The 21,839-nt window shown below is 58.4% G+C and overlaps 1 protein-coding gene across 1 annotated transcript; it reads left to right on the top strand.

The window, feature by feature from the left end:
- The first annotated feature begins 556 nt into the window (after positions 1 to 556).
- CDK16 (cyclin dependent kinase 16) lies at positions 557 to 20,454 on the top strand. Its single transcript, XM_058822359.1, has 17 exons — positions 557 to 697; positions 1,650 to 1,767; positions 3,311 to 3,435; positions 4,270 to 4,371; positions 5,420 to 5,476; positions 7,284 to 7,398; positions 7,834 to 7,928; positions 8,359 to 8,421; positions 10,824 to 10,947; positions 12,376 to 12,496; positions 13,731 to 13,828; positions 15,392 to 15,497; positions 16,506 to 16,548; positions 16,752 to 16,842; positions 18,330 to 18,407; positions 19,649 to 19,696; positions 20,018 to 20,454. Exons 2-16 carry the CDS (start codon positions 1,659 to 1,661, stop codon positions 19,684 to 19,686), a joined length of 1,365 nt encoding a protein of 454 aa, XP_058678342.1. The 5' UTR covers positions 557 to 697; positions 1,650 to 1,658; the 3' UTR covers positions 19,687 to 19,696; positions 20,018 to 20,454.
- Positions 20,455 to 21,839: the final 1,385 nt, after the last annotated feature.

The raw sequence follows: 21,839 nt of genomic DNA, 5'->3' as shown, positions 1-21,839 counted from the left end.
TAACCTCAGAGCAGCCCTGTCCCATTCCATGCTGCGGAGTAAACCCCGAGTAACCATGGAGTCCCAAAAAAGGGGGCAGAGCCTCTGTGGGGCTGTCCCCGCCCCCTCCCGCTGAGGGGCGTGGTCAGTGGGGTGGGGGAGGGACATAGAAGGAGTTGGGGGAGGGGTCCCCAGCCCAGCTGTGAGGTCACTGGGGCTGGGGGGTTCCCCGAAGGGAATCCCCACCCCCATTTCCCTGCTAGGGAGCTTGGGGGCGTGTCCCAAACAGACCCCACCCCCTGAGACCCCTCCCGACCCAGGGGGCGTGTCCTCATAAGCCCCGCCCCCTTTTAAGCCACTCTATTTTCCCACTCTTTGTGCTGACGTCACTCCTCATTTAGCCCCGCCCCTCCAGCGCGTTGTCCCGCCTTACAATGACGTCACCCACCGCTTAGCCCCGCCCCTACAGTTTTACCGCACCTCCCCTCACCCTAACGTCACTCTCCGCTTAGCCCCGCCCCTCCTGCACATCGCCCCGCCCCTCGCTCTGACGTCACTTGGCCCCGCCCCGCCGCCATCTTGCGCCGCCGCCGCCGCCGCTCCCGCCGCTCCCGCCCGGCCCGGCCCGGCCCGGCCCGGCCCCACCGGAGCCCCCGCGGGGTCGGGCCCGGCCCCGCCATGGCCGAGGATTTCTGGGAGGCTCCGCGCCGCTGAGCCGGTAACGGGAACCGCTCCGGGAGCACCGGGAACATCCCGGGAATCACCGGGAATCACCGGGATCCCCTCGGGAACCCCCCGGGAGCTCCCGGGGCCGCCATGAGGGCAGCGGGGGGGGGAGGGGGGGGCAGGGGAGGAGGCCACGCCCACTCGGGGCACGCGGGGCTCCGCGGGGGGAGGGGGGGGCACCGCGGGGGGCCCAGGTGTGGGGGAGGGGATGGGGAGGGGCCCGGTGTGCCCAGGTGTGCCCAGGTGTGCCCAGGTGTGCCCAGGTGTGCGGAGCGGGCCCAGGTGTTGAGGGTGAATCCAGGTGTGCCCAGGTGTTGAGGCTGTGCCCGGCTGTGCCCAGGTGTGCCCACGGCTCAGGTGTGCAGTGACCCCAGGTGTGCAGTTCAGTGTGGCCCAGGTGTGCCCAGGTGTGCAGGGCACTCAGGTGTGCAGGGGGTGCCCAGGTGTGCAGGAGGCGCTCAGGTGTGCAGTGACGCCCGGTGTGCCCACATGGGCACGGTGGGCAGGGGCTGCCCAGGTGTTCAGGGTCGGTCCCAGGTGTTCAGTGTGGCCCCAGCTGTGCCCAGCTGTGCCCAGGTGTGCAGGGCACTCAGGTGTGCGGTGACCCCAGGTGTGGCTGTGCCCAGGTGTGCAGTGACCCCACCTTTGCCCAGGTGTGTAGAGTGGCTCCAGGTGTGCCCTGCTGTGCCCACGGCTCACATATGCAGTTGCCCCCAGGTACTGAGGCTGTGCCCAGGTGTGCCCAGGTGTGCAGGGCACTCAAGTGTGCGGTGACCCCAGGTGTGCGGGGTGGCGCCAGATGTGGCACACTCAGGTGTGCAGTGAGTTCAGGTGCCCAGCTGTGCCCAGCTGTGCCCAGGTGTGCAGGGCACTCAGGTGTGCGGTGACCCCAGGTGAGGCTGTGCCCAGGTGTGCCAGCCGTGCCCACGTTCAGGTGCCCGCAGGGCAGGGCCATGGACCGGATGAAGAAGATCAAGCGGCAGCTCTCCATGACGCTGCGGGGCGGCCGCGCCCCCGACAAGGCCCTGGGGGACCCCCGCGATGGCACCGGCAGCGACAGCGGTGAGCGCTGGCCCTTTAAGGGGAGCCCCGCCCCCCCGGAGCTGGCCCCGCCCCCCCCGGAGCCAGCCCCGCCCCTACAAAGTGGGGACCTGGCCCTTTAAGAGGGTGCGGGTTGGAAGCGCCTGGCCCTTTAAAAGCTTTGGGGGTGGTGGGAAGGAGATTGGGGCGTTCCTGTCCCTTTAAGAGGGTGTCCGTGCCTTTAAGGGGGTGCCTGTCCCTTTAAGAGGGTACCTGGTCTTCTTGGATGGTGCATATCCCTTTAAGAAGATACCTGTCCCTTTAAGAGGATGCCTGTCCCTTTAAGATGGTGCCTGTTCCTTTAAGAGGGTGCCTGGCCTTTTTACGGGGTAGCTGTACCTTTAAGAAGTTGGGCAGGCACATTTTGGGGTGCCTGTCCCTTTAAGAGGGGTGCTTGTCCCTTTAAGAACACAGGGAGGCACATTTTTGGAGGTGCCTGTCCCTTTAAGAGGATACCCATACCTTTAAAAGGGTGGCTGTCCCTTTAAGAAGCTGGGGAGGGGGCACATTTTGGGGTACCGGTCCCTTTAAGACCCCCCCCCCCCATCCAGCAGGACGCGGCCCCTTTAAGAGCTGGGGGTCCCCTCCTGTCCCCTCCTGTCCCCTCCTGTCCATCTGTCCCCTGTGCCCCCCCCCCCCCCCCCCCCCGTGTCCGTCCATCTGTCCCCGTGTCCTGTCCCCTGTGCCCCCCCCAGGTGCCACCACCTGTCCCCGGTGCCACCACCTGTGCTCTGTCCCCGTGTCACCTCCCTGTCCCCAAACTGCGGGGGGGGGGGGGGGGGGGGCACAGGTGGCACCCCCGGGGACCTTTGGGGACATCGCGGGGGGAGGGGGGGGGATTTTGGGGGGGATTTTGGGGGTTCCTGGGGTTTGGGAGGCTCTTGGGGACACTGGGGGGGTCCTTTGGGACATTTTGGGGGGACATTGGGGGTCCTTGGGGACATGGGGGGCTCTCTTAGGGACATTGGGGGGGACATTGGTGACATTGGGGGGGGGGGGGGGGCCCTGGGAGGGTTTTGGGGACAGTTTGGGGGCACTGCGGAGTCCCAAGGGTTCCCTTGAGTTTGGGGGGTTTTTTTGGGGGTGTTTTGGGATATTTTGGGGTCCCTGACCCCCCCGTGTGCCCCCAGAGCCGGGGGGGACGAGGCCCAGATGGGGTCGGACAGGGGGGAGGTTTTGGGGGGGATTTTGGGGTATTTTGGGGTGGGTTTTGGGTATTTTGGGGTGGTTTGGGGTATTTTGGGGTGGGTTTTGGGTATTTTGGGGTGAGTTTTGGGTATTTTGGGGTGGTTTGGGGATATTTTGGGGTCCCTGACCCCCCTTTTGTGCCCCCAGAGCCGGGGGGGACGAGGCCCGAATGGGGTCGGACAAGGGGGAGGTTTTGGGGGGATTTTGGGGTATTTTGGTTTAATTCGGGTATTTGGGGATCACTGAGATATTTTGGGTTATTTTGGGGTGGGTTTTGGGTATTTTGGGGTGGGTTTTGGATATTTTGGGGTCCCTGACCCCCCTTTTGTGCCCGCAGAGCCGGGGGGGGACGAGGCCCGGATGGGGTCGGACGGGGAGAGCGACCCCCCCTCGGGGACATCCTCGGAGGAGGTGGCGTCACCCGTGAGGCTGCGGCAGCACCCGCGGCACGGAGCCTGCGAGGTGGGACTGGGGATACTGGGGGGACTGGGGGGACTGGGGGAAACTGGGGGGACTGGGGGGACTGGGGGGGACTGGGAGGGACTGGGGGGACTGGGGGGGACTGGGGGGACTGGGGGGGACTGGGGGGACTGGGGGGGACTGGGGGGACTGGGGGGACTGGGAGGGACTGGGAGGGACTGGGGGGACTGGGGGGGACTGGGGGGACTGGGGGGGACTGTGGGAAGTGTGGGGACTGAGGGGACTGGGGGGAGTGGGGGACTGGGGGCACTGGGGATACTGGGAGGGACTGGGAGGGACTGGGAGGGACTGGGAGGGACTGGGAGGGACTGGAGGGAGTGGAAAACTATGGGGAGTGGGGATACTGGGGATACTGGGAGGGAGTAGGGGGACTGGGAGGGACTGGGAGCATTGGGGGGACTGAGACCACTGGGGGACTGGGAGCACTGGGAGGGACTGGGGCACTGGGGATACTGGGGGGAGTGGGGGGACTGGGGGGGTAGGAGGGACTGGGAGGAGTGGCGGGATACTGGGAGGGCACTGGGAGCACTGGGATGGCACCGGGAGCACTGGGATGGCACTGGGAGCACTGGGATGGCACCGGGAGCACTGGGAGGGCACTGGGAGCACTGGGATGGCACCGGGAGCACTGGTGTGAGCTGTCCCCTGTCCCCAGGATGTCACCAAGTGCCTGTCCCTGCCTGAGTGGGGAGGGCTGGGGCTGAACTGGGAGCACTGGGCTGAACTGGGAGCACTGGGCTGAACTGGGAGCACTGGGATGACACTGGGAGGGCACTGGGAGCACTGGGTCCATCCTGGTGTCCCTTGTGTCCCCAGGATGTCACCAAGCGCCTGTCCCTGCCCGCTGACACCCGCCTGCCCGAGGGGGGGCTGGGGCTGCCCGGGCCCCTGAGCCGCCGCCTGCGCCGCGTCTCCCTGGTGCGTCACAGTATGGACCAGTATGAACCAGCATAAACCAGTATAGGCTGGTACAGACCAGTATAAACCAGTACAGACCAGTATAAACCAATACAGACCAGTACAGACCATTATAGGCCAGTACAGACTAGTACAGATCAGTATAGACAAGTACAGACTAGTACAGACCAGTATAAACCAGTACAGACCAGTACAGACCAATATAGACCAATATAGACCAGTACAGACCGGTACAAAATACTGCAGATCAGTACAGAGCAGTATAAACCAGTACAGACCAGTACGGACCGGTACAGACCAATACGGGTCAGCATAGACCAGTATAAACCAGTATAGACCAGTATAGACTGGTATGCGCCAGTATAGACCAGTATAGACCAGTATGGACCAGTATAGACCAATACAGACTAATATGAGCTACTAGAGACCAGTATAAACCAGTGTGGACCAGTATAAACTAGTGTGGACCACTACAGATGAGTATGGGCCAGTATAGACCAGTATAAACCAGTATGGACCAATATAGACCAGTACAGACCAGTACAGACCAGTATAGACCAGTACAGACCAGTACAGACCAGTATAGACCAGTACAAACCAGTACAGACCAGTACAGACCAGTATAAACCCGTACAGAGCAGTACAGACCATTATAGACCAGTACAGACCAGTACAGACCATTATAGACCAGTACACACCAGTACAGACCAGTATAGACCAGTACAGACCATTATAGACCAGTACAGACCAGTACAAACCAGTACAGACCATTATAGACCAGTACAGACCAGTACAAACCAGTACAGACCATTATAGACCAGTACAGACCAGTACAGAGCAGTACAGACCATTATAGACCGGTACAGACCAGTACAAACCAGTACAAACCAGTACAGACCATTATAGACCAGTACAGACCAGTACAGACCAGTACAGACCAGTACAAACCAGTACAGACCGGTACCGAGCGCGAGGGCGGGCTCTCCGAGCTCTCCGGGCTCTCCGGGCTCTCCCAGTAACGGGGTCCCCTCTCCCCTCCTCCCCCCAGTCTGAAATCGGCTTCGGGAAGTTGGAGACCTACGTGAAACTGGACAAACTGGGAGAGGTGAGGCACCGCCTGTGCCACCTGTGTCACCTGTGTGTCACCTGTGTGTCACCTGTGTCACCTGTCACCTGTATGTCACCTGTGTCACCTGTGTGTCACCTGTGTGTCACCTGTGTCACCTGTCACCTGTATGTCACCTGTGTCACCTCTGTGTGACCTGTGTCACCTGTCACCTGTGCCACCTGTGTCACCTGTGTGTCACCTGTGTGTCACCTGTGTCACCTGTCACCTGTGCCACCTGTGTCACCTGTGTGTCACCTGTGTGTCACCTGTGTCACCTGTGTGTCACCTGTGTGTCACCTGTGTGTCACCTGTGTCACCTGTGTCACATGTGTGTCACCTGTCACCTGTGTGTCACCTGTGTGTCACCTGTGTCACCTGTCACCTGTGTGTCACCTGTGTGTCACCTGTGTGCCACCTGTGTCACCTGTATCACCTGTGTCACCTGTGTGTCACCTCTGTGTGACCTGTGTGTCACCTGTGTGTCACCCGTGTTACCTGTGTGTCACCTGTGTGTCACCTGTGTGTCGCTTGTCACCTATGTCACCTGTGTCACCTGTGTGTCACCTGTGTGTCACCTGTGTTACCTGTGTGTCACCTGTGTGTCACCTGTGTGTCGCTTGTCACCTATGTCACCTGTGTCACCTGTGTGTCACCTGTGTCACCTGTCACGTGTGTGTCACCTGTCACCTGTGTGTCACCTGTGTCACCTGTCACCTGTGTGTCACCTGTCACCTGCGTGTCACCTGCATGTCACCTGTGTGTAACCTGTGTGTCACCTGTGTCACCTGTTTCACCTGTGTGTCCCCTGTGTCACCTGTGTATCACCTATGTATCAGTTGTCACCTGTGTGTCACCCTGTGTGTCACCTGTCACCTGCGTATCACCTATGTGTCACCTGTCACCTGTGTGTCACCTGTGTGTCACCTGTGTCACCTGTGCCACCTGTGTGTCACCTGTGGTACCTGTGATTTGTGTCAGCTGTGTCTCCTCCGTGTCCCCTCCATGGCTGTGATGTCCCTGTGTCCCCTCTGATGTCCCCTCCAGTGTCCCCTGCTGTCCCCAGGGCCCGTGTGCCACGGTGTGCAGGTGTCCCTGCTGTCCCTGACGGTGTCCCTGACGATGACCCTGATGTCCCCATGTCCCCAATGTGTCCCCATGTCCCCCCAGGGCACCTACGCCACGGTGTGCAGGTGTCCCTGATGGTGTCCCCAATGTCCCCAACGTGTCCCCATGTCCCCAGGGTACCTGCGCCACGGTGTGCAGGTGTCCCCAATGTATCTCTGATGTCCCCAATGTGTCCCCACTGTTGCTGATGATGTCCCCATGTCCCCAGTGTGTCCCCATTGTCCCCAGGGCACCTACACAATGGTGTACAGGTGTCCCTGATGATGTCCCCAATGTGTCCCCATGTCCCCAATGTCCCCCTGTCCCCAGGGCACCTACACAATGGTGTACAGGTGTCCCTGATGATGTCCCCAATGTGTCCCTGATGTCCCTGATGATGTCCCCATGTCCCCATGTCCCCAGGGCACCTACGCCACGGTGTACAGGTGTCCCTGATGATGTCCCCAATGTGTCCCTGATGTCCCTGATGATGTCCCCATGTCCCCATGTCCCCAGGGCACCTACGCCACGGTGTACAGGTGTCCCTGATGGTGTCCCCAATGTGTCCCTGATGTCCCTGATGATGTCCCCAATGTCCCCATCCCCAGGGCACCTACGCCACGGTGTACAGGTGTCCCTGATGATGTCCCCAATGTGTCCCTGATGTCCCTGATGATGTCCCCAATGTCCCCATCCCCAGGGCACCTACGCCACGGTGTACAAGGGCCGCAGCAAGCTGACCGAGAACCTGGTGGCGCTGAAGGAAATCCGGCTGGAGCACGAGGAGGGGGCGCCGTGCACGGCCATCAGAGAGGGTGGGGACACTGAGGGGACATTGGGGACACTGGGGACACTGGGGGGACACAGCCTGCATGACCATACAGGAGGGTGGGGACACTGGGGACACTGGGGGGACATTGGGGACATTGGGGACACTGGGGGGACACAGCCTGCATGACCATACAGGAGGGTGGGGACACTGGGGGGCCACCAGGGGGACATTGGGGACACTGGGGGAACACAGCCTGCACGGCCATCAGAGAGGGTGGGGACACTGGGGACATTGCAGGACATAGAGGGGACACAGGGGACATTTGGGGACACGGGGGGAACGCATTGGTGGACACAGCGGGGACGAGGGGACGTGGAGGGGACGTGGTGGGACTCAGGGGACATTGGGGGAACATTGAGGGTCCCCAGTGTCCCCGTTGTGTCCCCGCTGTGTCCCCAATGTCCCCGTGTCCCCGCAGTGTCCCTGCTGCGGGATCTCAAGCACGCCAACGTGGTGACGCTGCACGACATCGTGCACACGCCGCAGTGCCTGACGCTGGTCTTCGAGTACCTGGTGAGCCCCAAAGCGCCCCAAAATCACCCCAGAACGATCCCAAATTCACCCCAAAATCCACCCAAAATAATCCCAAATTTCACCCCAAGGTCACCCCGAAATCCATCCCAAAATTCACCCCAAAATCCATCACAAATCACCCCAAAATCCATCCCAAATCACCCCAAAATCATCCCAAATTCGCCGTGAAATCGCCCCAAATTCACCCCAAAATCCACCCTAAATCACCCCAAAATTCACCCCAAAATCACCCCCAAATCACCCTAAAATTCACCACGAAATCCACTCCAGAATCTCTGCAAAATCCATTCCAAAATTCACCCCAAAATCATCCCAAATTCGCCGTGAAATCGCCCCAAATTCACACCAAAATCCACCCTAAATCACCCCAAAATTCACCCCAAAATTTGGGATTTTCTGCTCTGCCCAGGACCGGGACCTGAAGCAGTACCTGGACGATTGTGGGAACGTCATCAGCATGCACAACGTCAGGGTGAGGGTTTGGGGTTTTTTATGGGATTTTGGGGCTTTTTGGGGAAATTTTGGGGGTTTTGGGGTGTTTGGGTAAATTTTTGGGGGATTTTGGGGAGATTTAGGGGGATTTTGGGAAGATTTTGGGGGATTTTAGTGGGATTTGGGGGAGTTTTGGGTTATCGGCATGCACAAGGTCAGGGTGAGGGGTTTGGGGTTTTTGATGGGATTTTGGGGTTTTTTGGGGGGAATTTTGGGGTTTTGGGATGTTTGGGTCAATTTTGGGGGATTTTGGGGGAGATTTTGGGGGATTTTGGGGGGAATTTTGGGGTTTTGGGTGATTTGGGTAAATTTTTGGGGGATTTTGGGGGAGATTTTGGGGATTTTGGGGGGAATTTTGGGGATTTTTGGGGTTATCAGCATGCACAATGTCAGGGTGAGGGTTTGGGGGTTTTTATGGGATTTTGGGGCTTTTTGGGGAGTTTTGGGGTGTTTGGGTAAATTTGGGGGGATTTGGGGTGGATTTAGGGGGATTTTGGGAAGATTTTGGGGGATTTTAGTGGGATTTGTGGGAGTTTTGGGGTTATCGGCATGCAAAAGGTCAGGGTGAGGGGTTGGGGTTTTTTATGGGATTTTGGGGCTTTTTGGGGGAATTTTGGGGGTTTTGGGGTGTTTAGGTAAATTTTTGGAGGATTTTTGGGAGATTTAGGGTGGATTTTGGGGGGAATTTTGGGGATTTTTGGGGTTATCGACATGCACAAGGTCAGGGTGAGGGGTTTGGGGTTTTTTATGGGATTTTGCGTTTTTTTGGGGAATTTTGGGGGTTTTGGGGTGTTTGGGTAAATTTTTGGGGGATTTTGGGGAGATTTAGGGTGGATTTTGGGGATTTTTGGGGTTATCAGCATGCACAACGTCAGGGTGAGGGTTTGGGGTTTTTTATGGGATTTTGGGGGTTTTTGGGGAAATTTTGGGGGTTTTGGGGTGTTTGGGTAAATTTTTGGAGGATTTTGGGGAGATTTAGGGGGATTTTGGGAAGATTTTGGGGGATTTTAGTGGGATTTGGGGGAGTTTTGGGTTATCGGCATGCACAAGATCAGGGAGAGGGGTTTGGGGTTTTTGATGGGATTTTGGGGTTTTTTGGGGGGAATTTTGGGGTTTTGGGATGTTTGGGTCAATTTTGGGGGATTTTGGGGGAGATTTTGGGGGATTTTGGGGGGAATTTTGGGGTTTTGGGTGATTTGGGTAAATTTTTGGGGGATTTTGGGGGAGATTTTGGGGATTTTGGGGGGAATTTTGGGGATTTTTGGGGTTATCAGCATGCACAATGTCAGGGTGAGGGTTTGGGGGTTTTTATGGGATTTTGGGGCTTTTTGGGGAGTTTTGGGGTGTTTGGGTAAATTTGGGGGGATTTGGGGCGGATTTAGGGTGGATTTTGGGAAGATTTTGGGGGATTTTAGTGGGATTTGGGGGATTTTTGGGGTTATGGGCGTGCACAACGTCAGGGTGAGGGGTTGGGGTTTTTTATGGGATTTTGGGTTTTTTGGGGGGGAATTTTGGGGGTTTTGGGATGTTTGGGTAAATTTTGGGGGGTTTAGGGAGATTTTAGAGGGATTTTGGGGAGGATTTGGGGGATTTTGGGGGGCGGTTTGGGGTCCTCAGCATGCACAAGGTCGGGGTGAGGGGATTTGAGGCTTTTCTGGGATTTTGGGGGGTTTTGGGAGGGTTTTGGGGTCTTTGGTATTTCCCAGGGAGGTTTTGGAGCCACAGAGGGACTGGGATTGTCCTGGGGTGGTCCCTGTCTGTCCCTGTCTGTCTGTCCCTGTCTGTCCCTGTCTGTGTGTCCCTGTCTGTCTGTCCCTGTCTGTCTGTCCCCATTATTTTTTGGGGCACAGCTGTTCCTGTCCCAGCTCCTGCAGGGTCTCTATCTGTCTGTCTGTCTGTCCCTGTCTGTCTGTCTGATCTGTGTTTTTGGGCCGCAGCTGTTCCTGTTCCAGCTGCTGCGCGGTCCCTGTCTGTCTGTCTGTCTGTCTGTCTGTCCCTGTCTGTCCTTGTCTGTCTGTCTGTCTGACCCCATTATGTTTTGGGGTGCAGCTGTTCCTGTTCCAGCTGCTGCGCGGTGCGGTCCCTGTCTGTCTGTCTGTCCCTGTCTGTCCCTGTCTGTCCTTGTCTGTCTGTCCCTGTCTGTCTGTCTGATCTGTGTTTTTGGGGTGCAGCTGTTCCTGTCCCAGCTCCTGTGGGGTCTCTGTCTGTCTGTCTGTCTGTCTGTGTATCCCTGTCTGTCTGTCCCTGTCTGTCTGTGTGTCCCTGTCTGTCTGTCCCTGTCTGTCTGTGTGTCCCTGTCTGTCTGTCCCTGTCTGTCTGTCCCTGTCTGTCTGTCTGTCCCTGTCTGTCTGTCTGTCTGTCTGACCCGTGTTTGGGCCGCAGCTGTTCCTGTTCCAGCTGCTGCGCGGTCTCGCCTTCTGTCACCGCCACAAGGTTCTGCACCGCGACCTCAAACCCCAGAACCTCCTGCTCAGCCGCCGGGGGGACCTCAAGCTGGCGGATTTCGGTCAGGGCACCCCAAAAACCCCCCCGGGACCCCCAAAAACCTCCCTGGGACCCCAAAAACCCCGAAAACCTCACCCAGCACCCCCAAAAACCTCACCTAGGACCCCAAAAACCCCAAAAACCTCCCTGGGACCCCAAAAACCTCCCTGGGACCCCAAAACCTCCCTGGGACCCCAAAACCTCCCTGGGACCCCAAAAACCTCACCTAGGACCCCAAAAACCTCCCTGGCACCCCAAAACCTCCCTGGGACCCCAAAAACCCCAAAAACCTCACCTGGGAACCCAAAAACCTCACCTGGGACTCCAAAAACCCCAAAAACCTCACCTGGCACCCCCGAAAACCTCACCTGGGACCCCAAAACCTCACCTGGGACCCCAAAAACCTCCCTGGCACCCCAAAAACCCCGAAAACCTCACCCAGCACCCCAAAAACCTCACCTGGGACCCCAAAAACCTCACTTGGCACCCCAAAAACCCCAAAAACCTCACCTGGGACCCCAAAAATCCCTCAATACTCCACAAACCCTCTCAGGACCCCATTTTCTGCCCCCTCGACCCACTTTGTGCCCCCCCGACCCCATTTCATGCCCCCCAGCCCCATTTTTGCCCCCCCGACCCCATTTCCTGCTCCCCCTACCCCCTTTTTGCCCCCACGCCCCATTTTGCCCCCCCCAGTCCCATTTTCTACCCCCTCTTACCCATTTTCTGCCACATCAACCCCATTTCGACCCCCCAGCCCCATTTTTGCCCCCAGCCCCATTTTTGCCCCCCAGCCCCATTTTTTACCCCCCCGACCCTATTTTCTGCCCCCCAGCCCCATTTCGTGCCCCCCCAGCCCCATTTTTGCCCCCCAGCCCCATTTTTACCCCCTCTGACCCCATTTTCTGCACCCCCAGCCCCATTTTTGCCCCCCCGACCTCATTTCATGCCCCCCATGCCCCATTTTTTACCCCCTCTGACCCCATTTTCTGGCCCCCCAGCCTTATTTTGCCCCCCAGTCCCATTTTCTGCCCCCCAGCCCCATTTTTTACCCCCCCGACCCCATTTTCTGCCCCCAGCCCCATTTTTACCCCCCCATACCCCATTTTCTGCCCTCCCAGCCCCATTTTTGCCCCCCCTGACCCCATTTCATGCCCCCCCAGCCCCATTTTTGCCCCCTCTGACCTCATTTCGTGCCCCCCATGCCCCATTTTTGCCCCCCCGACCCCATTTTCTGCCCCCCAGCCCCATTTTTGCCCCCCCAGCCCTATTTTTTACCCCCTTATACCCTATTTTGCCCCCCCTGGCCCCATTTTCTGCCCCCCAGCCCCATTTTGTGCCCCCCCAGCCCAATTTTTGCCCCCCAGCCCCATTTTTACCCCCTCTGACCCCATTTTCTGCCCCCCCAGCCCCATTTTTGCCCCCCCTGACCCCACTTTGTGCCCCCCAGGCCTGGCCCGTGCCAAGTCCATCCCCACCAAGACGTTCTCGAGCGAGGTGGTGACGCTGTGGTACCGCCCGCCCGACATCCTGCTGGGCTCCACCGAGTACAGCACCCAGATCGACATGTGGTGGGCACTGGGACGGGCACTGCGGGCACTGGGATGGGCATTGGGGGCACTGGGAGGGGCACTGGGGGCACTGGGAGGGGCACTGTGGGCACTGGGAGGGACTGGGATTGACTGGGATGGGCACATCCTGCTGGGCTCCACCGAGTACAGCACCCAGATCGACGTGTGGTGGGCACTGGGATGGGGCACTGGGGGCACTGGGATGGGCACTGGGGGCACTGGGATGGGGCATTGGGGGCACTGGGAGGGGCACTGCGGGCACTGGGATGGGCACTGGGGGCACTGGGACGGGCACATCCTGCTGGGCTCCACCGAGTACAGCACCCAGATCGACGTGTGGTGGGCACTGGGATGGACTGGGAATTACTGGGATGGGCATTGGGGGCACTGGGGGCATTGGGGGCACTGAGATTTACTGGGATGGGCACTGTGGGCACTGGGATGGGCACTGGGATGGGCACTGGGATGGGCATTGGGGGCACTGGGATTGACTGGGATGGACTGGGATGGGCCCATCCTGCTGGGATCCACCGAGTACAGCACCCAGATCGACGTGTGGTGGGCACTGGGATGGGCACTGGGGGCACTGGGATGGGCATTGGGGGCACTGGGATGGGCACTGGAAGCACTGGGATTGACTGGGATGGACTGGGACGGGCCCATCCTGCTGGGCTCCACCCAGTACAGCACCCAGATCCACATGTGGTGGGCACTGGGACGGGCACTGCGGGCACTGGGATGGGCATTGGGGGCACTGGGATGGGCACTGGGATGGGCACTGGGGGCACTGGGATTTACTGGGATGGGCACTGGGATGGGCATTGAGGGCACTGGGATGGGCACTGGGGGCACTGGGATTCACTGGGGGGGACTTTGGGATTTTGGGGGTCCCACGGGGGTGATTTTGGGGGTAATTTTTGGGATTTTGGGGGTGGTTCTGGGATAGCTTTGGGCTTTTTGGGGTGTCCCTGGCAGGGGGGTCAGTCTGGGATTTTAGGGGAATTTTGGGGTAACTTTGGGGGTTTTTGGAGTTTTTTTGGGGGTTTTTTTTGGGGTAATTTTGGGGTAACTTTGGGGGTTTTTTTGGGGTAATTTTGGGGTAACTTTGGGGGTTTTTTTGGGGTAATTTTGGGGTAACTTTGGGGGTTTTTGGGGTAATTTTGGGGTAACTTTGGGGTTTTTTGGGGTAACTTTGGGGTTTTTTTGGGGGGTAATTTTGGGGTGTCCCTGGCAGGGGGGTCGGCTGCATCTTCTCGGAGATGGTGACGGGGCGGCCGCTGTTCCCCGGGGCCACCGTGGAGGAGCAGCTGCATTTCATCTTCCGCCTGCTCGGTGCGTTCGGGGGGAAAATCGGGGGGTTCGGGAAAATCGGGGGGTTCGGGAAAATCGGGGGGGTTTGGGAAAATTGGGGGGTCTGGGGGAAATCCGGGGGGTCTGGGGGAAAATCTTGGGGGGTTTGGGCACATCTGGGGTGGGGGATTTGGGGGAAATTTGGAGGATTTGGGGAAATTGGGAGGGGGTTGAGACAGATCTGGGGGGAATTTAGGAAAATTGGGATTTGGGGGAAATCTTGGGGGTTTGGGGGAAATCCAAGGGGATTTGGGGCAAATCTGGGGGGTGTTGGGGAAAATTTAGGGAAAATCTTGGGGGTTTGGGGGAAAATCTGGGGGAGTTTGGGGGAAATCTTGGGGGATTGGGGCACATCTGGGGTGGGGGATTTGGGGGAAATTTGGGGAAAATTTGGAGGATTTGGGGAAATTGGGAGGGGGTTGAGACAGATCTGGGGGGATTTGGGGGAAATATGGGGGAAATTTAGGGGAGTTTGGGGGAATTTGGGGAAAATCTTGGGGGTCTGGGGGAAATCCAAGGGGATTTGGGGCAAATCTGGGGGGGTGTTGGGGGAAATTTGGGAGAAGTCTGGGGGGATTTGGGGGAATTTAGGAAAAAAATCTTGGGGGTTTGGGGGAAAATCTGGGGGGGTTTGGGCACATCTGGAGTGGGGGATTTGGGGGAAATTTGGGGAAATTTGGAGGATTTGGGGAAATTGGGAGGGGGTTGAGACAGATCTGGGGGGAATTTAGGAAAATTGGGGGGATTTGGGGGAAATTTGGGGGAGTTTGGGGGAATTTGGGGAAAATCTTGGGGGTCTGGGGGAAATCCAAGGGGATTTGGGGCAAATCTGGGGGGTGTTGGGGGAAATTTAGGGAAAATCTTGGGGGTTTGGGGGAAAATCTGGGGGGGTTTGGGGGAAATCTTGGGGGGTTTGGGCACATCTGGGGTGGGGGATTTGGGGGAAATATGGGGGAAATTTGGGGGGGTTTGGGGAAATTTGGGGAAATTTGGAGGATTTGGGGAAATTGGGGAGGGGGTTGAGACAGATCTGGGGGGAATTTAGGAAAATTGGGGGGATTTGGGGGAAATTTGGGGGGGTTTGGGGGAATTTGGGGAAAATCTTGGGGGTTTGGGGGAAAATCTGGGAGACTGGGGGAAATCCAGGGGGAATTTGAGGGAAATCTGGGGGGATTTGGGAAAATAAAGGGGAGGATTTTGGAAATCGGGGGATTGGGGGGAAATCTTGGGGGGTTTGGGCAAATCCAGGTGGAAATTGGGCAAATCTGGGCAGGATTTGGGGGAAATTGGGGCAGGATTTGGGGCAAATCCAGGAGAATTCGGGCAGATTTGGGAAAATCCGGGGGGGGTTGGGGTAATTTTGGGGGGTTTGGGGTAAATCTGGGGGGTTTGGGGTAATTTTGTGGGGTTTGGGGTAATTTTGGGGGGTTTGGGGTAAGTCTGGGGGGTTTGGGGTAATTTTGGGGGGTTTGGGGTAAGTCTGGGGGGTTTGGGGTGAGTCTGGGGGCTCTGACCCCCTCTCCCCACCCCGTGTCGCCCCTTTAGGGACCCCGACGGAGGAGACGTGGCCGGGCATCGGTGCCAACGCCGAGTTCCGGGCACACAAATACCCCCTGTACCCGCCCGAGGGGCTGCGGCAGCACGCGCCACGGTCTGGGACACGGGACACGGGACACGGACAGACAGACACAGCGGGGACAGACAGACAGGGACAGGGAGGGGACAGGGAGGGACAGGGAGGGGGACAGACAGACACAGCGGGGACAGACAGACAGGGACAGGGAGGGGACAGGGAGGGACAGGGAGGGGACAGACAGACAGGGACAGACAGACACAGTGGGGACAGACAGGGGGACAGACAGACAGGGACAGGGAGGGGACAGACAGACAGGGGGACAGACAGGGGGACAGACAGACACAGCAGGGACAGACAGACAGGGACTGGGAGGGGACCGGGAGGGGACAGGGAGGGGACAGACAGACAGGGACAAACAGACAGGGACAGACAGGGGGACAGACAGACACAGCGGGGACAGGCAGCCAGGGGACAGACAGACAGGGACAGACACAGGACAGGGACAGACAGACAGACAGGGGACAGGGAGGGGACAGAAGGGACAGACAGGGGACAATGAGGACAGACAGACAGGGGGACAGACAGATGAGACAGACAGGGACAGACAGGACAGGCAGGGGACAGGGAAGGGACAGACAGACAGGGGACAGTGAGGGGACAGCGGGGTGGCACATGGGCACGGGAGGTGGCACCTGGGCCGGCGCGTGTCCTGTGGGGTGACACCTGTGCTACGGGTGGCATGTGTCCCACAAGGTGGCACCTGTCCCATGGTGGTGGCACGTGGGTGGCGCTTGTCCTTTGGTGTGTCCCACGGGGTGGCAGCTGTCCCGTGGGGTGTCCCGTGCGGGTGGCACCTGTCCCATAGTTGTGGCACCTGGGCCGTGGTGACACCTGTCCCATGGAATGGCACCTGTGCCCTGGGGTGTCCTCTAGGGTGGCGCCTGTCCCATAGTGGTGGCACCTGTCCCGTGGGGTGTCCCGTGGGGTGTCCCTGTCCCCCGTGGGTGTCCCCCGTGGGTGTCCCCTGTGGGTGTCCCATTGTCCCTGTGTGTCGGTGGCTCCTGAGTCCCTTTGTCCCCTCAGGTTGGACGAGGACGGCGCCGACCTCCTGGGGCAGCTGCTGCAGGTGAGCTGGGCGTGGCCTGCGCTGGCCCCGCCCCCTCTGACCACACCCCTGACGACTCCACCCCTCCCTGCATGTGCGTGGCTCCCTGGGAGGGGGCGGGGCTGCAGCCACGTCCATCCGAAGGGTGGGGCGGGGTTTGGTATAGCCACGCCCATTTGTGGGCGTGTCCCACGTGTGGGCGTGGCCTGAGGTGGGCGGGGCAGTTTGAAGGGCGGCGGCGGGTGCCGGCGGCGGAGGCCATGGGACACCGGTTCTTCAGCTGCCTGGGGCCGCGCGTCAGCAACCTGCCCGACAGTGAGTGGGCGGGGCTTACGGGGGAGGGGCTAAGGGGCGGGGCTTCCCGGGGTGTGGCACTGATGGCAGGGATTTGCGTGGGTGTGGCATTGGGGTGGGGCTTCATGTGGGTGGGGCATTGGCGGGGCGGTGCCAGTGGGGCGGGATTGGGGGAGGATCTTCATGTGGGTGTGGCCCTGGGGGCGGAGCTTCAGTGGGTGTGACCCTGAGGGCGGAGCGTCAATGGGTGCAGCACCGGGGGCGGAGCTTCAATGGTTGTGGCATTGGGGGTGGAGCTTCAATGGGTGTAGCACTGGGGGCGGAGCTTCATGAGGGTGTGGCAATGGGGGCGGAGTTACCATGGGTGTGGCAATGGGGGCGGGGCTTTGTGTGTGTGAGGAAATGTGGGCGTGGCTTTGTGGGGGTGTGGCATTGCAAAGGTGTGCAATTTGGGGAGGGGCTTCCATGGGTGTGCCTCTGGGGGTGGAGCTTGGTGGGGGTATGGCAATGGGGGCGGGGCTTTGCATGGGTGTGGCACTGCGGGCAGAGTTACCATGGGTGTGGCACTGGGGCGGGGCTTCACATGGGTGTGGAATTGGGAGGGTGGTGTGGAATTTAGGGCGGGGCTTCACTGAGGTGTGGCACTGAGGCAGGGCTTTGTATGGGTGTGGCACTGGGCGGAGTTTCCATGGGTGTGGCACTTGGGCGGGGCTTTGAATGGGTGTGGCCTTGGGAGGGTGGTGTGGGATTTGGGGTGGGGCTTCACATGGGTGTGGCACTGGGGGTGGGGCTTCGTGACGTGTGGGAGTGGGGGTGGGGCTTTGTATGGGTGTGGCACTGGGTGGAGTTTCCACGGGTGTGGTATTTTGGGTGGGGCTTCACATGGGTGTGGCTCTGGGGGTGGAGCTTTGTGAGGGTTTGAAAATGGGGCGGGATTTTGTGTGGGTGTGGCAATGGGGCGGGGCTTCGATGGGTGTTGCAATGGGGGTGGAGTTTCCATGGGTGTGGCACTGGGGGCGGGGCTTTCATGGTGTGGCACTGGGGGCGGGGCTTAATGGGTGTGGGTGTGGCATGGGGAGGGTGGTGCCAATGGGGAGGAGTTTGGGGTGGAGCATTGGGATGGGTGTGGCACTGGGGGAGGAGACTCAAAAGGGTGTGGCACTGGGGTGGAGCTTCGTGTGGGTGTGGCACTGGGGGCGGAGCCTTGGAAGGGTGGGGCACAGTGGGGTGGGGCTTAATGGGTGTGGTCATTGGGGCGGGGCTTCACATGGATGGGGCTTTGGGGGTGGGACATGGAGAGGGTGGAGCTTAGAGTGGGTGTGGCTTAGAGTGGGCGGAGCTTATCTGGATTGGGCGCTTCCATGGGTGAAGCTGTGCTGTGGGTGGGGCTGAATGGGTGTGGGTTAACAGCAGGTGGGTGTGGTTATGCAAATAAGGGGTGTGTTTTTTCCGGGGGTGTGGCTTGTGCTGGCCACGCCCCTTGATTTGGGGTTTCCCCGCCCCCCCAGCCACGTCCATCTTCGCGCTGAAGGAGATCCAGCTGCAGAAGGAGCCGGGGCTGCGCACGGGGCCCCTGCCCCCCACAGGTGGGACCCCAAAAACACCTGAACCCCAAAAACACTGAACCCCAAAAATGCCCTGACCTCCAAAAACTCTAAACCCCAAAAACCTAAACCCCCAAAATCCTGAACCCCAATAACCCCCGAACCCCAAAAACACCTGAACCCCAAAAGCCCTGAACTCCAAATCCTGAACCCCAAAAACCCCTGCTCCTCACAGGTGGGACCCCAAAAACACCTGAACCCCAAAAACCCTGAACCCCAAAAATGCCCTGACCTCCAAAAACTCTAAACCCCAAAAACCTAAACCCCAAAATCCTGAACCCCAAAAACCCTGAACCCCAAATCCTGAACCCCAAAAACCCCTGAACCCCAAAAACCCTGAACCCCAAATCCTGAACCCCGAAAACCCCTGAACCCCAAAAACCCTGAACCCCAAAAACCCCTGCTCCCCACAGGTGGGACCCCAAAAACACCTGAACCCCAAAAACCCTGAACCCCAAAAATGCCCTGACCTCCAAAAACTCTAAACCCCAAAAACCTAAACCCCCAAAATCCTGAACCCCAAAAACCCTGAACCCCAAACCCTGAACCCCAAACCCTGAACCCCAAAAACCCCTGCTCCCCACAGGTGGGACCCCAAAAACCCTGAATCACCTCAAAAACCCCCTGAAACCACACCCTGATTCTTGGGGGGTTTTTGGGGGATTTTTGGGGTGGTTTTGAGGCGTTTTGGGGATTTTTTGGGGGGTTATTTGGGGTTGTTTTGGCGTATTTTTGGGGTTATTTTTCAGGTGGTTTTGGGGTTTCTTGGAGGTGATTTCAGTTTTTTTTAAATGTGATTTTGGGTTATTTTTGAGGTGATTCTGGTTTTTTTTTTGGGGGTGTTTATGGGGTATATTTAAGGGGTTTGGGGTTTTTTTTTGAGATGATTTTGGGGTTTTTTTGAGGTGATTTTGGGGTATTTTTGGTGTGTTTATGAGGTAGTTTTGAGGTGGTTTGGCGGTTATTTTTGAAGTATTTTCGGGCTTTTTTTCAGGTGATTTTGGGGTTTTTTGAGGTGATTTTGGGGTTTTTTTGAGGTGATTTTGGGGTATTTTTGGTGTGTTTATGAGGTAGTTTTGAGGTGGTTTGGCGGTTATTTTTGAAGTGTTTTCAGGCTTTTTTTCAGGTGATTTTGGGGTTTTTTGAGGTGATTTTGGGGATTTTTTTGAGGTGATTTTGGGGTTTTTTTGGGGGGGTTTTCTGACCGATTTTTTCCCCTACAGGTTCTTCCGCCTTCCGGGTGCTTGACACCGAATTCTGATGTTAAGCAGGTGAGGTCCCCCCCAAAATCTGGGATCAGCACCCCCCAAAATCTCAAAATTTGTTATCAGCCCCCAAAAATCTGGGATCCCAAAATGTGTGTGTGTGGGGGGGGGGGCATCATCGGGGAATGACCCCCAAACCCCCCCTAAAAAACCCCAAAATTATAAAAATTCATGAGCCCCCCTGGAATTGGGATCCCCCAAAACCGGAGCAGCCCCGTTTAAAATTTGGGGTTCAGACGCCCCCCAGAATTTCAGGGAGGGGATAAATTTTGGGGGGGAATTTTCATCTTTTTGGGGTCTTTTTTTAACTCTTTCCTCTCCCCACAGCCCCCGGATCGCTGCTGCGCCCCCCCAGGACCCCCCAGATTTGGGGCTGGGGTCCCCCCCAAAAAAACCTCCAGGACTTTGGGGACACCCCAAAACTCCTTGGGGGGGGTCCTTGGACTGCTGACCCCCCCCAAAAAACCCCCAACACCCCCCAAGGAACTGCTGCTGGATTTTGGGGGGGGGGTTTCACTGGGACCCCCATTGTGGGGGGGTCTGGGGGGTGGAATTTGGGGTCCCCTCCCCATTTTTTGGGGTCCCCTCCCCATTTTTTGGGGTCCCCCCCATTTTTTGGGGGGTTCTTCCCCCCCCCCCAATTTACGTCGAGTTTTATTTTTTCAAGGCAATATTATAAATCAGAGTCTATATCGGCCCCTCCCCCCACGGGGCGGGGCCTAAAGGGGAGGGGCCAAAAAGGGGCGGGGCTGACCGGGGAGTGGGGGAGGGGCGCGTACTCGGAGGTTATTAGTGCTTTACTCCAGGGTTACTCGGGGTTGGGCCCTTTTCACTCCAGGGTTACTCCAAGGTTACTCAGACTTTACTCCAAGGCTGGACCCACTTCACTCCATAGTTACTCCAGGCTTAGTCAGACTTTACTCCAAGGTTGGGCCGTCTTTACTCTGTGGTTACTCCAGGGTTACTCAGACTTTACTCCAAGGCAGCTCAGGCCCCGCTCTGGGCCACCCCTGCCCTACTCCAGCCTTACTCCAGGGTTACTCAGCCTCTTCTCGCTCCTGCTCTTGGTTACTCCTGAGTTACTGCAAGTTCTTACTCAGAGCCTCCTCTAGTCTCACATTGAGGTTGCTCCGGACTCGATTCTTACTCAGACTTTACTCCAGAGTTACTCACGGCCAGGGTGGGGCCTTGGCCCTTACTCAGCCTTTGAGGGACTCAGGACTTGCAGGCGGAATTTACTCCAGACTTACTCCAGATTTACTCAGCTCCTCACTCCACCCTTGCTCAGCTCCCCCTTTCTGGGTTGTTTTGGGTCCTTTGGCGCTGCTCACACCTTACTCTTACCTTACTCACACCTTACTCCGGGTGCTTGGATCCTTTTTGCCTTTGCTCTGCGCTTACTCCGCCCTTACTCAGCGCTTCCCGCGCTCGCTCAGCCCCTGCTCGGAGCTTCCTCAGCCTTTGCTCGGAGCTTACTCAGCCCTTGAATGGACATTGCTCTGCCTTTACTCAGAGGTTGCTCAGCCTTTACTCAGAGGTTACTCAGAAGTTGCCCAGTCTTTACTTGGAAGTTACTCAGCCCTTGAACAGACGTTACTCACGGATTACTCCGGGGTTACTCCCAGCCCACCCACAAGAGACACGTCTCCCCTCACTGGATACTTTGGGGTTACTCCCACTTTACTCCGAGGTGATGTTTCACTCTGGGGTTACCCCCACGGCACTCTGGGGTTACTCCACTGTTACTCTCACTTTACTCCGAGGTTACTCCGGGGTTACTCCCACTTTGCTCTGGTTTTACTCTGAAGCTCCTCCCCCTCCCCAGCCTCACTCAGGACCGCCCCTCCCCCCTGGGGGCGTGGCCTCGCTCTGGGGGCGTGGCCTCTTCACAGTGGGCGGGATCTCTGTGGCTCCGCCCCCTCCCTGGGCAGGGGGGGAGGGGCGGGGGGAGCCCTGGACCGCGATGGGGGGAGGGGAGGGGGGAGGGGCGGCACGGAGCCGGGGGGGGCGGATCGAAATAGGCTCCGCCCTCCTTTATGACGTCACTGGGGAGGGCAAAGGGGCGGGGCCGCGGCGTTTCGGCTGTAACGGGACCGGACCATTAAAACCTCCCCGGGAGCGGCGTCAGCGTCTGTGAGCCCAAAACCAA

The sequence above is a fragment of the Ammospiza caudacuta genome, chromosome 32 (genome assembly GCF_027887145.1).
Source record: "Ammospiza caudacuta isolate bAmmCau1 chromosome 32, bAmmCau1.pri, whole genome shotgun sequence".
Classification (NCBI taxonomy): Eukaryota; Metazoa; Chordata; class Aves; order Passeriformes; family Passerellidae; genus Ammospiza; species Ammospiza caudacuta.
This window is presented reverse-complemented; position numbering and strand designations above follow the sequence as displayed.